This window comes from Penicillium odoratum (genome assembly GCF_028828045.1).
Source record: "Penicillium odoratum strain IBT 22623 chromosome Unknown utg000001l_segment0_segment0, whole genome shotgun sequence".
Lineage (NCBI taxonomy): Eukaryota > Fungi > Ascomycota > Eurotiomycetes > Eurotiales > Aspergillaceae > Penicillium > Penicillium odoratum.
Window position 1 is genome coordinate 838,768 of NW_026643143.1, and position 16,196 is coordinate 854,963.

The window sequence follows — 16,196 nt, forward strand, 5'->3', positions numbered from 1 at the left end:
GACTCCTTTAGCGTTTAGTTTCGTATTGTCCCGAGTTCAAATCCATTTCAGGGAAATGCCTCTGCGGCTGATTCGGACCCCAACGTCCGTGCGGTATACCAACAATGTATAAATACGCCTGAACACGCACCTTATACTTACCTCCGATTCATTTCAAATGCGAATCACGATGTCTCGCGAAATCGATCAATTAACGGTGCCTGCGGAGAAGCGAAAAGTCAAAGTCATAGTTGCTAGTCCAAGTCGGTAAGAGGGAAATACTGTTCTATCCCGTCCCTGATTCATCACTTAATTGGTTTCACAGATCAGGTACACTGGGTCTTTATCGGGCAATGCAGATTCTGGGCTTTAATACTTACCACATATATGAATGTGTGGTCGCCAATGAACTGTCTCATCTCAAGATCTTCATCGAAGCCATCACCGCTCATTATAATCAGCTCTCCGGAATCAAACGATATGACCTAGCCGACTGTGAGAAGTGGCTGGCAAACTATGATGTATGTTCGCTTCAGTTTTCATTTGCGTTCTAGCTGACAGTCCCAGTGTCTCATTGAGATCCCGAGTTATGTTGGGATGGATGTCATTGAGGCATATGCAGACGATCCCGATGTGAAATTTATTCTTACGGAGAGAAATCCAGAGAAATGGGCTAGATCGGTCAATAGCTCTACAGGGCAAGTGGCTGCTATGGCACACACTTTTCCATTCAATATCCTCAAGTACTTCCACTCGACGTTATACCATTTTCTCAAGATGAATGCCATCGTTTATCAGGCACTTGCTGCTGGTACGAAGATTGGAGATGTGGAGAATGAAAAGATGCTATGCAGATACTATCAGGATTAGTAAGTCCAGCTGATGAAGATGTGTCTGTCATACTAATTCGTGTACAGTATCAAAAGGGCAAAGGCGACGATTCCAGCTGATCGGTTGTGTCTGATTAACATCGACAAGCACAATCTGGACTGGGATGCGATTTGTCCTTTTCTTGGATTGCCGGTTCCCAAGGAGGAATATCCTGATCGTAATGAGCCGGAGAAGTTTCAAGCTATGGTCAAGGGGTTTTTGGAACCTATTGTGAAAACAGCTGCAATCAGATTCGGGGTGACGGCCTTGACGACGTTGGGTGTTCTAGGCTGGGCATCCATGAAGTATGGACCATCTATCCTGGTAGCCTTGACCGTTAGGTGAACTTTCAATTGATGCTGAACCAAAGATCATTCGGAAGTTGGTTTATCCCAGTTGAATCTGCCAATGTAACATTTGAATGCGATGTCATGAATGGGGAGTTGGTATCTCATCTATAAATATATATCCTCTATAAGACATCTCTCATCAGCTGCTGTGCACCAGTCTAATCTCCGTGCTACCTGGCTCCCACTCCCGCAGCCCCTCGCCCACACTGTACCAGAAACGCAACCGAACGCATTCTTTTCGCGCGGTCTCAATATCGCCCTGATCGACTGCATCACCCAGAGACTTGACACAAGCCTCAATACGCTGGTCATTTTCTTTCTTTAACGCGTTGATCTCGGCCTCGGCCTCTGGTGACGCGCCGACTTCCTCAATCGTCTCTTGTACCTCCATAACCTCCATCAAGGTCTGCGGGTCAAGCGCGTGTTTCGAAGCCCCATCTTCGGCAGTGACATCGATTCCGTGCCACTCGCGAAGAAGATATTGTGCCCGCTGGAGTGGGTCCAGAAGAGTGCGATAGGCCTCGTTGATGCGGGCCGATATTGCCTCGGCGTGTTGTTTCGCATCGCCAGAGGGGTATTTGTCGGGATGGACTAGATTTTGTAGTTGCAGGAACTCGCGACGAAGATCGCCAATTGAAATATCGAAGGATGAGGCTGGCGGTGGGCCGGCGGGAATTGTGCGAGGGAAGATGGTGTAGTAATCGGTGATATCGGGTGCGCCCGTGATACCTGTGTCGCCAGTACCAAAGGATTGTGTGGAAGACTTGGTAGTGGCATATCGACGGTTTAGTACAGGTAATCCGGTCACCGAACGTGTTGGAGCGAAAGCCGGAGCTTGAGCGGGCTGGATGTGGCCTGTACACGCATCGCGTAGGTTCCTACTTTTCAGCCCGGTATGTGTTGAGGCTGTGAGAGACCAGACCGTTGGGCGGCATATTTGCCTAGTCAGACTGGTCGATCGCATCGCCATTTTGGAGTTTGTATTGTAGAAAAGATGATCTGGAGTCAAAAGTTCGGAGATCAGAAAACTTCTTACGTCATCTCCGAATTCCACGTGATATTATACATTGGATTTAAACATTGTGATAGCTTGAAATTATGAGAGAAATAGATATCACATGATTAAGTCAAGTTATTCGATACCCCAGAGCTTCACTGTCCGGTCATGACCACAGCTAGCAATCCATTTAGCATCGTCGCTGATATCTGTGCTGAGGACGTTGCCTGCATGTCCACTCAATGTCTTGACAAGTGACCAGTCATCGGCGCTGAAGACATTCACGTTCTTATCGAATCCGCTGGACACGAAGAATGTGCCGGATTTCTTAGGTTCGATCGAATTGGTCTCATTCGGTTTTGGTGAAGCTCCGTCGACATCCATTTGGCCATTTGAATTGTCCGTGGACGGCAGATAGGATGCCGATTCGGACCCCTTATACCATCGGAGATCCGATACAACATTCTTGTGTGCACCAATCCCGCCCGTACTGCGCACTTGCCGCAGGTCCCAGCATTTGACCCATCCATCTGCTGATCCGGAGAGCACCCGGTAACCATCCACACCCCAATCCAACCCGTAGATCTCGCGGATATGACCTTCAAGAATCATGACCGTCTGTCCTACCCGGATGTCCCAAATCCGGCCAATGCTGTCCAATCCACCGCTAGCCAGCAAAGAACCATCGTTGTTAAAAGATACAGCATAGACTTCCCGCGAATGGCCCTCTTGCAACAGAAGTTCTGTTGTTGTCTCCACGTCCCAGAGGCGCCAGGTGGTATCAAAGGATGCTGATGCTGCATATCGCCCTGACGGGTGGAATTCTGTTCGGCAAACACGGCCAGAGTGACCAGACAGTGTTGCCAGGGGCTTTTCCTGGTCGAGTGCCCACAGGTTAATGTCTCCCTCACCTCCTCCAGAGATCAGATTTACTGAAGAGGGTGAGACGTTGGATTGGGGCAGGGTAGCACCCGGGAACCATGCCAATCCACCAATTCTGTCTGTATGTCCCTTGAAGCTTGCCTTCTCCTCCAGGTTGGGGACTGTGAGCAGCTTGATACCTCCGCTCCAGTTTCCAGCCGCAATAGTCTGACCATCTGGCGCAAAGCGACAAATACTGATCGGCCGATCACCCGCGATTTGAGATCCGTATAGGTCAAATCCTTGCAGCTTTTCTTTGATCGCTTTGCGGTGCTTCACGTGGGTTCGAAGAGGGATTGTTGATTCCTCCTTCAGTCGTGCTATGCGAGCCTTTGCTCTCGGTAAAGAAAAGCGTGCGATATCCTTGCGGGCTTCCTTTAGTTCGTTTGAGCCTTCTGTATAAAACTCTTCTAATTGTTCGGCTTCCTGCTCGGGTTCCTCCATATCAATATCACCCTCCCCGCCCTGTTGTTCCGACAAGTCGGTTAACAATTCGCGTAGTCGGTCTCTCCGGTCCGCGGGTCCTTCGCCGAACAGTGTAATAGGTTCACGGAGCTCTCGTAACCGTGCGCGCACCCGGGTGTCGTCCGTCGGTACAGTCATCGCGGCTGCTCTTCGTTTGCGCTCGAATTGGGAGTATATGGCGGACGCCCGTTCGGCGGGAATGCCCGCTCCAGTAGCAGGGATCTCATAATCTTGATCGGTAGCTGTTTGCGCGATTAGCAGAGGCCGAGAAGCAATTTGTTGATCATCACGTACGGATGTTCGCAAGGTCGATTCCCATATCCGTGTCCTAAAGGTTTTCATCACGGGTCAGCCTTATTTCCAATGCAGGTACGAGGGATGCGCCGTAGGAAGTTCTTCAGTGTTTGGAAGACTGGATGGCCCAGGAGCTTGAACAGTAGGAATACCCATGCGGGAAGCTTGCTTACCTCTGCCTCCTCAACATATGCTTGCCGAGATGGGTGTATCATCTTAGCGATACAGAAGCCTATGCTTCTGAGAAAGAGTACAGAAAGAGACGCGCTGGGGGGTAAAGGGCTGGAGAGTGGAAGTTGCGGGTGGCAGAACTGATAAGCCGCGATAGAGATTTATTCGTGTTTCGTCTCCACATAACTACAACTACAGCATTTGATAGAATTCTCTTGGCCTCATGTATTGTTTAAGGACGTTGGATTTTAGAGCCATCTCTCGGATACTGTATATTTCCTTTCTAATAGTTCCAGTAAGGTACAGTACATCTATTATAGTTCTTTTCATACACATGACTTCGCAGTACATACTACCAATTGGAATACATGTATAGCACAATTAACAAGAAAATATTAACATGTCATTAAGCAATATACAAAGATTGATCAAAACTGCAGCTAACGCTTTGAATAGACAGAATCAATTGAATGTATGGCGTTCTCAGGTGCTGCACCGATGCATAGATCTGATCTCTAGGCGGTCACGATAAGATCAAAGCGGGTTCGGTCCAGGCTTATCCATGATTTTTAACCTCCTTTACACCTTCGCTCCTGTCAAGTTTATTCAATGTCCCTGTGACTGATTCTGTGGGAGTGTCGAGATCTTCCTGATGGTCTTGCCAAGTCTTTCATGTCGAGTCTGCAGTTCCACCTGCAGCCTCCAAACCCTTAGCTCCATTTCCGCTCCCCAGTCCGCCTTTTCCTTTTTACGAAGACCTATATGGTCCTTCGCCTCTCAAAATGCCTTAAATCGAGAATTCCGAAAATCCTATCATTCGTCTCCGAACCGCCGTTCCGATCCTCCGCCCCGTATATCCTATCGGGTTGCCGTATCTTCGTCCGGGAAAGGACGCCGTTTCCACCCCCTCAAAAATGCATATAATTTCGACCCCAGTGTGTCAGATGCGATAGGAGTGTCTATAGACAAGAACCCGGAGATCCGGCGACGAAGCCGTCCGGACAGTGGTGAGGATGCTTTCTTTGTGAGCCGCATCGGCACTCTCACTCACCGACAAGGCCAAAATGCGGATGTGCCGGAGGCTGTAGCTTTTGCAGTCGCAGATGGTGTCGGTGGCTGGACCGAATCTCGAGTTGACCCGGCGGATTTCTCGCACGGGATATGTGGTTACATGGCCGATACAGCCCTGGCTTGGGACCAAACAGCGGATAAACTACGACCAAAGCAGCTTCTGCAGTCGGGATATGACCAAGTCGTCGCTGACCCAATGATTAAAGCCGGAGGTAGTACCGCCTCCGTAGGTGTTGCGCTACCCGATGGCCGTGTCGAGCTGGCAAATTTGGGTGATTCGGGCTCGGTTTTGCTTCGCCTCGCTGCCGTGCACCACTATACCACGCCTCAGACGCATGGCTTCAATACCCCCTACCAACTCAGCCTCATTCCACCAAGAATGCGTGCACAGGCAGAGGTATTTGGCGGAGCTTACCTTGAAGATTTCCCTCGCGATGCGTCTGTCACCAATGTCCAAGTACAGCATGGTGATGTGCTGATTCTCGCTACCGATGGTGTCTTCGACAATCTCAACAATCAGGATATTCTCAAGATTGTATCGAGCCGCATGATCTTGACGGGGGCTTGGATGACGACCGAAGATTATGGGATTAGTGTCTCGGATAATCTTCGTGAGCTCACAGTACCAGGTGGCCTGGCCTCCGCATTCCCTCCATCAGAGCCGTCGAAGCCTCACCACGGCTCGAAGGAAATAGAGAAGGAAGCATCACACCCTGAATCCACCCTTACACTCCAATCACTCCTGGCAGCTTCCATCGCCGGTGAAGCCAAGATTGCCAGTGTTGATTTCCGCCGTGATGGTCCTTTCGCCAAAGAGGCCCAACGCTATTATCCTGGTGACTATTACCGTGGCGGTAAAGTTGATGATATCTGCGCCCTTGTTCTTCTGGCCATTGACGAGAGCATCGGCAATGGCTCTTAATAAGATCCACTGTTGGCTGTCTCTAGAGGCTTGAACAATGGATCAAATTCCGGAGTGAAGTTCATGTACATACTTCATCTCTGCATTCGGGGCGCCTTGGGGTTATTTTTATTAGGGGGCTATGATACACACCAATTCATCTGGTTGGCTCCATTATCTGTTAATTATTAGACTTGGTCGCAGCAAATGCATTTCAGATATGGAAACGGCAATTATATTTCGAGAATTGCTCATATACTACATCTGTATACCGTAGCTAAAAGAATATATACATAGAGCAACTATAAGTAGTTCCACTTCCCCTTACCCGCGGACCGCATCTGCTTCCCTTAAAACCCTCTTCATCTCCTCACTCCCCTCAACAGCACTGCCAAATGCCCCCTTAAGTCTCACATCTGCCTCATTTTTCAAGAGCCGTTTAATCCGTTCCACAGCTCCTGCCATAATCGCATAAACAAGAGGATAGCCCGGATTCATACGACGGGACTCAAGTTTTTGATTTACATCTGCACATACTTCACCAGTAACTCCATCCCCAGGACCCTGCTTTCATCGAATACAGTACTGGGATTCACAGTCCCCATGTGCGGATTTGCTCCTGGTGAACACGCCCAGCCGAGATCACTTGGCTCTACAATAGGAAGGAAATCATAGGATGTGGCCATTGCTTGACCCATTAATTTGGGTTGAGGCTGCTGCTGTCGCCTAGTCGCCATTATCTGCATTTGTTGCTGGCGTGCTTTTAGCACGATCTACTTTCTCTCCTCTAGAGAAGTCATGGCTCCGGCTCATGAAAATGTAACGTTCATATGCTGCATGTGTCAAGAGGATTGTCTTATCTTTAGAATGGGCCAATATGCTAGTGCTTATGTCACTATTCAACGAGAAAGCAAACTCCTTTCATTCCGCACTAAAGAACATCGTCAGGTTGAAACCTTGACACAAATCACAAAACAAGGATCCTCATGTCTCAAGCATGAGTTGCAACTCCGTGACTGAATCTGCATGTACAGAAGGTAGAATGAAAAGAAAACTCAAAAACCACATTTTTGGTTGCTTGAATTGAGGCAAAAAGCAAAATGAAGAAACACGTTCTTAGACCAGCCACCCCCAGATTCTGAATGCTACATGGCGAACACAGGGTTATCAAGAACACAGAACAGACCGTTAGAAAAACAGAGAACCCAAACCTGTTCATGGAGAAATGACAAAACAAAGAAATCAAAAGACATGGTCGCCTGGAGCACGTTTATTCGGCCTTCTCCTCGGACTTCTCCGATTCCTCCTTGGAGGCTTCCGGCTTGTCGGACTCTGCATCAGGCATTGGGGTATCATCGGCCTTGCTCTCCTCTTTCTCCTCCTCGGCGGGGGTCTCGAGAGCCTCGTCGTCCTTGGCACCGTTCGAAGCGGGCTTGTCCTCCTTGTCGGTCGAGGCAGGGATATCGCCATCCAACACGGTCTTCCATTGGGACAGAAGGCTCATGGCACGCGAGCGGAAGTTGAACTCCTCATCGCGGGGAATGGTGTTGAGCTTGACAATCATCTTAAGGACCTTGTTGATTTTAGTCGAGCGGATAATTGCAACCTCCAGATCGGCGTGCTTTTCCAGCTTATCATAGTAAGTGGCCAGGGCATCCATCTCATTCTCCTGAGGGGGGTTTTCACGCGAGATGAAGCCCTTCTGAAGCTTGTGGCGCAAAAACAGGACTAGAGTGATAGACAAATCAGCATCAGATCTTGAAATTAGTGTTAGGAATGGGGACAAAGCACACCCTCCTTCTCCTTCTTCCGCTGAAGCTCCTCGGGGTCAATCTGCTTCTCTGGCTCCTTTGCCTCGACGGGCACCTCGTCGCTAGCAGCCTTGCCCTTCTTAGGGGCAGCCTTCTTAGTCTTAGGGGCGGGAGTCTTCTTCTTCTCCTCAGCGGGAGCTTTGGGAGTGCTGAGCTTGAGCTTGGTCGAGGTCTTCGGGGTCTTGGCCGGCTGTAGATATTAGGCATTAGCGAACAGCGGATAAAAGTGCGTCGTGAAGAAATTCACCTTATCCTCCTCGACGTCAGTCTCATCCTTCTTGCGCTTCTTGGTGGACTTGGAAGGCTTGGCTTCGTCCGCATCTTCCATCTCGACATCAGTCTCGGTGCCCTTACTCTTACGACGGTTTTTTTTGTCGGCCTTAGCCTTGGCCTTTTCTGCCTCCTCGCGCTCTTCCTCTTCGATTTCCTGCTGGATGGCAGCCTGGTGATCCGCAAGGAGAGTCTTGAAGTACTTCAGATCGTGGCCTTCTGCGGCAACCTTGTAGGCGGCAATCAGGCCCTTGGCCTTGTTCTTCTCAGAAATTTCCTTGCATTCGGCTGGGTCAAGCGGAGTCATTCTGTTGTTAGGCATCCAAGCACTATCAAACAATAGTCAGTATTCATTCTCGGCGCAGAAAGGGGAGCCTGGTAAACCAGGCCCCCGATGCGAGAGCCTACAATTCATTGGAACCGAAGAACATGATGGGGTAGGTGCGCTCATGGGCGCGTCGACCATCGTCGGCATAATCGGCGCGGAACTTTCCATCGGGCTGCATGGCAGTAACGGGGCGGCTGTCCAGGAGGGTCTGGGGGATCATCTCCTCGTCACAGACGATGGAGGGCCACGGCGCGAAGCTGCGGAGGGTCGAGAGGTAGTACTGGCCAGGCTTCACATCCTTGTTGAAGATGCGGTTCATGGACTTCTTGCGGTTCAGCTTCTTTTCGCCGGCACCGCTAGAGCGACGCCGGTCCTTGGACTTCTTCGATGCAGGCGTTCCGTTAGTCTTGGGGGCCGCAGGCTCCTCGTCTTCCGAGGCTGGCTTGACCTCTTCCTGGGGCTTGGTCGCATCGTCAGAGGCATCGACCTTGTCGGTTTGGACTTCAGGTTCCTTCTGGTCGGCGTTCGCATTCTCTGGGAGTAAAACGGATCAGCGGGCCTTGGTCGCACAAGCATCAAACACAACAAATCAAACCGATCGTCACCAGCTTCTGGAAGGAGCTCTGTAGGTAATTGGGAAAGGAGAAACGCGATTCAGACTTACCGGTAGGCTTGGCATTCAAGGTAGTATTGTCCGACTCCTTGTCGGCGGACTTGTCGGTGGGAGAGAGCTTGGGCTGCTCAGCAACCTCGGAAGGATTCTCGTCGGCCATGATTGCGAGAGGCAAGTGGCTCAAGTATCCAAGAATTAGGAAAAGATGGGGGAAGGAGGGGGAGGGGGAATTGCTCGAAGAGTAGGAGATGTGGAGAAGGAAATCGCGCAGCGCAGGCGCGGGAAGGACGCGTTGGGGTCGAACGGGAGACAAGCACCAATGACGCCACAACTCCCAATTTCAGCCAACACACACCACCTGGGCACCTGAGGATGGATTCAGGTCTGTGAGATGACCAGGGGGGTTTTGGTTCTTGATGGAAGCACCTATAATGGATTTTAGAAAAATCCAGTCGATTTTGATATGGTGCAGGCCATTCACGTCGATATCTGTGTGACGAAGACTTATTGCACTGAAGATGGAGGAAATGATTCAAATTTCATTGACTCATCATCTTAAGCCTCATGTTCACAATAAGGCTATAGAGTATGCTGGCAAAGCCAGTCTTTCACTTATGCCAGTATCACGCTTTGTTGTCATTGTTGTTTCCAAGTATAGTATGCTTGTAATTCATCCTGCAATATAAGCTATAAGATAAAATGAACATGCGTAAGGTTAGTCACTTACTGTCGAACGTGTCGAGATACCTAGGTAAGCTTGGAAGGTATTATATCGAGTTCAATGGATCAGAATCAAGGCACTTGCACCGTCTCGGTCAATGAAGAGTAGGCGTTCAACTACAAAATATTATGAACGTCAAGCTTTGAACAGGATAGCGCAAAGAATAGACATCTCTATGAAGTTGAGGGAATTGTTCTATATACCCCCAAATTACTCTTATACTGTCTAACCCAATCGGAAACACACCCATGGCTTCGGGGCAACTAAATCATATTTCCCCACAGCCTACCAAGGTAGCTTCCAGTATACCTAGGTACCCTTTGAAAGTACTTTATAGCGTCAAGTCTATCTACTCCAGTACCTTCTTCAGTACTTACCCTTACTTTTTCAAGTACGGGGTACTATACGAGTATTTCGAACGTATAGGTAGATGTAAAAATGCGTAGCGAAAAATGAACATTTGAAAGGTTGATATTGTGAGGCACTGAATTCGGAGCCATGGGTATGCTCCTGCATATGGGTTAGGGTATACAAGTGTAGTTTGGGGATGGGGGGAGGGGGGAGGGGTGGGAGAATTCGCCAAGATTGGTAGAAGTATGACAGTCCTATACATGCATGTCATTAGCTAGATGTAACTAGAGAATGATATCTTTTGACAATTTGACCAAAGAAAACCCAGACTTTGCAATCATGTTTACTGCTACTATAAAATTTTTTACAGTGGATAACCTAGGTAAATATTGGGTTGAGAAATTAATCACCTTGGTCAGAACTAGGAATATGATAACAATAGCGTCCATGTCATATACACATCAAATCCATAATCACAAACCCTGAGATCCTGTAGCTTCAGGGGTATTAGGGGAAAGGGGGTGTCATATCCAATCTAAAGGGTATAATTACGCCGGATACCGTCCCGTCACGCAGACACTGCATGTCTTGATTCAATCTCACTTGACGAATCACTCGAATAATCAACCATAGTTGACTCTGAAGGCTCGGGCTTATGGATGCGTACAAGCCAGAGGAAATAGTCCTCCATAGGCAGTAGGTTCAACAACCCTCCGTTGAATCGCCATCCTAGAGTGCAGACCAGAGCACCTGCCACAGCATCCAGAATGAAATGATTGGCAGTGGCTACGATGGCCACTAGAATGATGAATGGATATAGGAAGCCAAGTACAAGGCAGACCAGACGGCGCCAGGAGGGAAACTGGAGCCCAGTGCCGCGGGAGAAACGAAGGGGAAGGGTTCGTTGATGATGCGAGGGAAGAGGAATGGTCATAATAGTAAGTCCAATCATTAGGGAATATCCAAAGTGCAAGGATGGCATGGCCGCTGAAGTTTTAAGTCAGATTGAACTCATCCAGGGATTCAGCTCGACTCACCATATTGGTTGCAAAAGCGGTTCTCGGTCCATACACTTCCCGCTCCATTAACACCATGAACGGTATCGATGAAGCCCAAGCTGCGACCCATATCTGCGTCGCTGCCTTCCGCAGCCGGGTCACTGAGCAAACGCGGTGGCATACATGGCCATAGGGTAAAGATTACAAACGCCAACAAGTTACACACCGCTAGTGTTCGTCGTCGGGCTTGGTAGAGAAGTGGACCAGCGGGTGATCCACTGACTGTACCTCGAGGCTTGCCGGACTGGGGCTCATGGACGCGGTTCCGAGTGATGGTGTAGTAATAGAGCCAAACCAGGAAGGCAATGGTGCCGGGAATGTGAATGAATGAGTATATCCAATTGATCCAGGTCATGGCCATGGGATGACGAAGGAAATATTGCTGGATTTCGAGTTCCCAGAATATCCCTAGCTTCTTCTCCAATCGAACCAGCTGCAATGCGTGATGGCGGGCAACATCGACGGTGCCTTCTTGGAGAGTAACGGCGGTGAATGCTCGACCGAGTTGGTATGTCTACTGGTGTCAGTGTACGAGAAGCTGAAGCAGAGCAGGTCCACTTACCCAATATACCAATGCCCAGTACCAGCACTCTGCCAGAAAGGGTAGCTTCTGAAGTAGTCGACTCAGCAGTCGATCAAGGAAGACTGCAGTATTGGGCGATGTCACACGACAGGATAGACGGAATATGCCGATCTGTCGTGTCCGCCATCGCTCGTCGGGAAGTTGTAGGGACGGGGAATCGAAACGCGGGCTCAAGAGCCCATCTTTGGGTGTTGGGCTGCGATAACCAGACTCGAGGGGATCGGGAGAGTCAGATCGTACATAATCGAATGACTTGCGTCGGGTATGACTTGAGACGGAAAGATGTGTGCGTCTATTGATCCAGGTGCCTCCAAAGAGTAGGACGATGACTACCAGGGGCTCTAAGACCGCGCCGGCACCCATGATGTGTTTCTGTTGGGTAGCGACTCCGCGGGAATGGGGTTCTCAGGGCATAAAATACTATAGAATAGGGTCTGGGAAGGAGGAATATACAATAGGATTCAGAGAGAGAAAAGATACAAGATACAGGAAAATCCCAAGAATGAGTGTGGAGAGGGACTGTTCCCAGATTTTTTAGACTACAATGTTGATACAAACCTGTCGCATAATAAAAATTGTATAAAAAGCAAGAACGGGTACTCGGAGGAAGCGGGGGCCGAGACAAACCGAAATTCCGCTGCGCATAATGAAGTCAACTTGTTTTGAACTAATTAGTCTGTTTCCAAGGTTTTGATTCGAGAAGTTGGTCGCGTGCTACTCAAGCTTGCATACAATAGCCCATCGTGATATAGAGGTGTGCGAAAGTACCAAGTTTGTATCTTTCCATACTTACGCCTGTGAGAATTCTTATTGTCAGTGTTTTTTCTCTCTTAAATAATCTCCTGTAGGCCACGCCATCATTGAGGAGAAGGAACCCAACGATTCAGCCCTGTCCCAAGACCCGCCGATCTAGCCCTTAGTGGGATTTAGCGGGAAAGCTAGTGGCGCCTTACGCCAAGCTTGCCCAGTTTCCAAGCTCATCCGACGCATCCGAATCCCGCTCGTTTATTTTACTGATCTCGGATACCTGATCCCCGATCATACAATGTTTGTTTAAAGCGGGGCCATCCCTAGACCAGGGCGAAATTGCGGATGCCGACGTTATAAGACAACTAAGACCTGAAGAGCATACTGTAGATTTGTATAACCAAAAATGGTAATTCGTTCTTGGCTAAGTGGAGCTACCAAATCCTTGGCATTTCACGGTTGCGAGCCTGAACTGCTAAAAATCGGAGATAAAAAAGAATTCAATTTTAAGCCTACTGTACATGGTTGAACCAAGGACATGGATTGGTATGTTGGTGAATTGATGCATACTTTACCAATCACCAAAAATATAGAGCATAGCAGCAACTATGTACTCAGCATATATCGACAAGACCTAAGTTACTATAACTGAGACTCGCAATTCAAGAAAAATAGTACTCTACTGTACTCTGGCTGATATGAACCACTATAATTTTGAGTAATTATAAGATTGACTAAATCTCTCCAATAATACTCGATGCATCGACGTTGACTGATATCTGTTTGCTTAGGTAAGGGCAGAGATCGTCAGTGGACATACTGCCCATATTCACCGCTGGGACATACTTCCAATGACGGGGCTTAGTCATATCAAGAGTCCGGGGAAAGCGAATCAAACCCGCAACTTTGAACGAGTTGCGATAGATCATCCACTATGCCGTGAAAATATTATCTTCTTATCTCAATCATTACATCTTCACCTCGAACGTATTCCCACGCTTCGATGACCCCGAACAATCTTTACCGTCGAACCACCCACTAGCCGGAAAAGCCGCGAAGGCGTGAGTTGTGGCAGAAATGCCTCGCGCGAGCACAATACCAGGGGCCCGGCTACGGTGTCGCCGGGCATGCGACAGCTGTAAACGACGAAAGCAGAAATGTAATGGCGAGCAACCCTGCACAATCTGTGTGCAACGACAGAAACAGTCGGAATGCCACTTTTCAGATCGCCCCGCACGTCTCCTCAAGCCTGACCCCAAAGATTCGACTATGTTACTCAGTGAACGCATAATCCCCTCCCCGCAGCGGGATACGGCGATGGATCGCCTGTTGAATTCCTTGGAGGATAGGGACATGAGTTTAGAACAACAGACCCGAGATGAAAAAGAGGGGACCGCTCCCGTTCCCAAGGTGGCGCGTCTTCTCCGCGACGGGCAGGGCAAGTTCATGTACATTGGAGACTCGGCGAGTCTGTCATTTTTGCAAAGTGTTCGACGTGTGGTATCCTCATCTATTGGCCGGTGTGAATTCACCGAAGATAATTCACGACACTCTATGCTGGAAGCTTTTCAGAATAACCCAAGTACCCAACAGGGTCCTCTCATTCCTCCACCAAGCAATGAGGAGGCGCACAGACTTACCCGACAGTACGTTCTTGCGACAAGTCCGTTGCTCGATTTGGTTGATCTCGAGGAGTTTCACCCCCGGCTGGCTAGCTGGGTAGACAATCCTTCGGGCGATGAAGACACTGTCAGCTCCATCTTCTACCTTATCCTTGCCATTGGGGCCCAGGTCTCCGATAGCAACCAGACCTTAGCAGAGCAATATTTTAGCAGTGGTCGCCAATTAGCTTTTTCAGCTTTCCAGGAGACGCCTAGTATTCATACCATCCAGTCCTACATTCTAGTGTCGATGTACATGCTGGGTGCGTGTCGGCGCAATGGAGCATTCATGAACCTGGGGATCGCTTTACGAGCCGCCTATGCGGTTGGTATTCACCGCAAGGATGCAAATGCGCTCTTTTGTGGACGCGAGCGAAGGGCCAGAGAGCGCGTGTGGAAGAGTCTCCGCATGATGGATTTGTTCCTCAGTGCCTCGTTAGGGCGCCCTCCTGCAACATCAGATTACGATTTCGATATCCGTGAAGATTTCCTTGCATCTGGAGAGCCACAAGGCAATCTGACCCAGGATAAGCAGCTTTCACTTGCAGTGACCTCGCTATGTCGAATTTTTGAACGAATCCTCACCGACGTTTATATGAAACAAGTCATCTCGATCAATGTTGCGGAATCCATCTCGAACCAGCACCGTGCTTGGGTCCGAACGCTACCAAAATTTCTAAAGGATCAAACAGAACGACTCGACAATAAAACCATGCAGGACAGTCTTGCGGCGGCTCATGTTTTTGGGTCATATTATTGGTCGATCATCCTCCTCACACGACCATTTCTCGTCTATCGCGTGGCTCAGTATGTGAAGAAAAAAGCTGATCCGTCTGCATCAGATGGTCCAAACGGTAGCTCTCGTATTGCTCTGTTTGCGGATGCATGTGTTTACTCCGCGCTTCGAGGCTTGGATGTGGTGGATGATTTGGGCCGGTTCGCATCACTGCCCCGCCGTCTCCCATTTTTAATCAATTCTGTTTTCAACTCTGCCGTTGTTCTCGGGGCTGCATTCTTTGCCGACTACGATAATCTGCTGCCTCTCGAAGAGGGAATGATCAAAGCAGAACGTTTCCTTGAATTATTTGTTCCGCACGACCCCCATGCGTGCCGCTTCAGCCACATTATCAAGTATCTCCGCGCTGCTGTGAGTGAGTACATCCAGCGACGCAACCGTCAATGGATGGATCACCGAAGCAGGCAAGTTGATCAACTTTTCGGCCAGGTCGGCGGTGCCAATAACTCCCCCCTCACAACGGGGTCTGCTCATGATGTTCCGCTGAACCACCTTGAGAGTCAGCCGTCTCCAGCTGTGCCTTCTCCAATTTCACCCAGCAAACTGGATGGTAGGACGCCATCCTCCTTTCTACCATCAGGGCCTAATCCCCAGCAGCTCAGTGGGGACGTTTGGGATTCACTTTACAATGCACCAGATGGGGCTGCTGCACTTTCTTATGATGCTGCTATATCTGCTCTGACCACCTCGGGCATCCCTGTCGGTTGCTCTCCGGGTGGTACTATTCCAACCGAACAGCCCCCGGTCTCCGGTGGCCCATCTCCGTTATCCGATGTGATATTCCCTGAGAACGGTCTGTTGTATATGGCTGAAGATCTCCCAGTTTTTGGTCTGTGGGGAGAGTCTTGATTACTTTGGATTTTTTATAACTTTCGTCTGTCAACCCTATTGGCAGCAGATTGTTTTTCTTGAGCGATGACATATGATCCCATGACTTTCTTTTTATTGTCTTTCTGGACATCTCTGGACGAACATCGATCAATCTATCAGACCGGTTGATTTTCTATTATTATACCCAAACTCGATTATATCTGAAGGCGTCTTGCCCATACAATATCTTTATACTTGATACCATTGAATCGTAATGGTTCTCTACGCTTCAATTTGAAGATTTAAATGGACTCACTTCTATATGACAACTATTCGACATAAGATCTACATGGCCGTACATCGTGCAGTGGCAATTGAAGTTACGAGAAAAGGAACATGAGAGCAAACACATTTATTCTTGCACGAAA

The 16,196-nt window shown here is 48.9% G+C and overlaps 7 protein-coding genes across 7 annotated transcripts; 3 read left to right on the forward strand and 4 right to left on the reverse strand.

The window, feature by feature from the left end:
• Positions 1 to 169: 169 nt before the first annotated feature.
• Positions 170 to 1,194, forward strand: N7520_000312 (sulfotransferase family protein; the record flags this gene model as incomplete). Its single annotated transcript, XM_057134247.1, has 4 exons — positions 170 to 246; positions 305 to 500; positions 547 to 848; positions 897 to 1,194. The coding sequence occupies 4 exons, from the start codon at positions 170 to 172 to the stop codon at positions 1,192 to 1,194; spliced, it is 873 nt and encodes a 290-aa protein (XP_057000183.1).
• A 144-nt stretch (positions 1,195 to 1,338) lies between these two features.
• On the reverse strand, positions 1,339 to 2,169 carry N7520_000313 (J-type chaperone JAC1; the record flags this gene model as incomplete). The annotated part of the gene is made up of 1 exon (XM_057134248.1): positions 1,339 to 2,169. One exon carries the CDS (start codon positions 2,167 to 2,169, stop codon positions 1,339 to 1,341), a length of 831 nt encoding a protein of 276 aa, XP_057000184.1.
• A 162-nt stretch (positions 2,170 to 2,331) lies between these two features.
• Positions 2,332 to 4,091, reverse strand: N7520_000314 (putative pre-mRNA splicing factor; the record flags this gene model as incomplete). The annotated part of the gene is made up of 3 exons (XM_057134249.1): positions 2,332 to 3,824; positions 3,877 to 3,910; positions 4,050 to 4,091. 3 exons carry the CDS (start codon positions 4,089 to 4,091, stop codon positions 2,332 to 2,334), a joined length of 1,569 nt encoding a protein of 522 aa, XP_057000185.1.
• A 608-nt stretch (positions 4,092 to 4,699) lies between these two features.
• ppmA (type 2C protein phosphatase PTC7) lies at positions 4,700 to 6,040 on the forward strand (the record flags this gene model as incomplete). The annotated part of the gene is made up of 1 exon (XM_057134250.1): positions 4,700 to 6,040. One exon carries the CDS (start codon positions 4,700 to 4,702, stop codon positions 6,038 to 6,040), a length of 1,341 nt encoding a protein of 446 aa, XP_057000186.1.
• Positions 6,041 to 7,289: 1,249 nt separating this feature from the next.
• On the reverse strand, positions 7,290 to 9,201 carry N7520_000316 (uncharacterized protein; the record flags this gene model as incomplete). The annotated part of the gene is made up of 5 exons (XM_057134251.1): positions 7,290 to 7,747; positions 7,813 to 8,020; positions 8,078 to 8,429; positions 8,509 to 8,962; positions 9,093 to 9,201. 5 exons carry the CDS (start codon positions 9,199 to 9,201, stop codon positions 7,290 to 7,292), a joined length of 1,581 nt encoding a protein of 526 aa, XP_057000187.1.
• A 1,480-nt stretch (positions 9,202 to 10,681) lies between these two features.
• On the reverse strand, positions 10,682 to 12,117 carry N7520_000317 (phosphatase PAP2 family protein; the record flags this gene model as incomplete). The annotated part of the gene is made up of 3 exons (XM_057134252.1): positions 10,682 to 11,100; positions 11,151 to 11,685; positions 11,734 to 12,117. 3 exons carry the CDS (start codon positions 12,115 to 12,117, stop codon positions 10,682 to 10,684), a joined length of 1,338 nt encoding a protein of 445 aa, XP_057000188.1.
• Positions 12,118 to 13,578: 1,461 nt separating this feature from the next.
• On the forward strand, positions 13,579 to 15,807 carry N7520_000318 (putative C6 transcription factor; the record flags this gene model as incomplete). The annotated part of the gene is made up of 1 exon (XM_057134253.1): positions 13,579 to 15,807. The coding sequence occupies one exon, from the start codon at positions 13,579 to 13,581 to the stop codon at positions 15,805 to 15,807; it is 2,229 nt and encodes a 742-aa protein (XP_057000189.1).
• Positions 15,808 to 16,196: the final 389 nt, after the last annotated feature.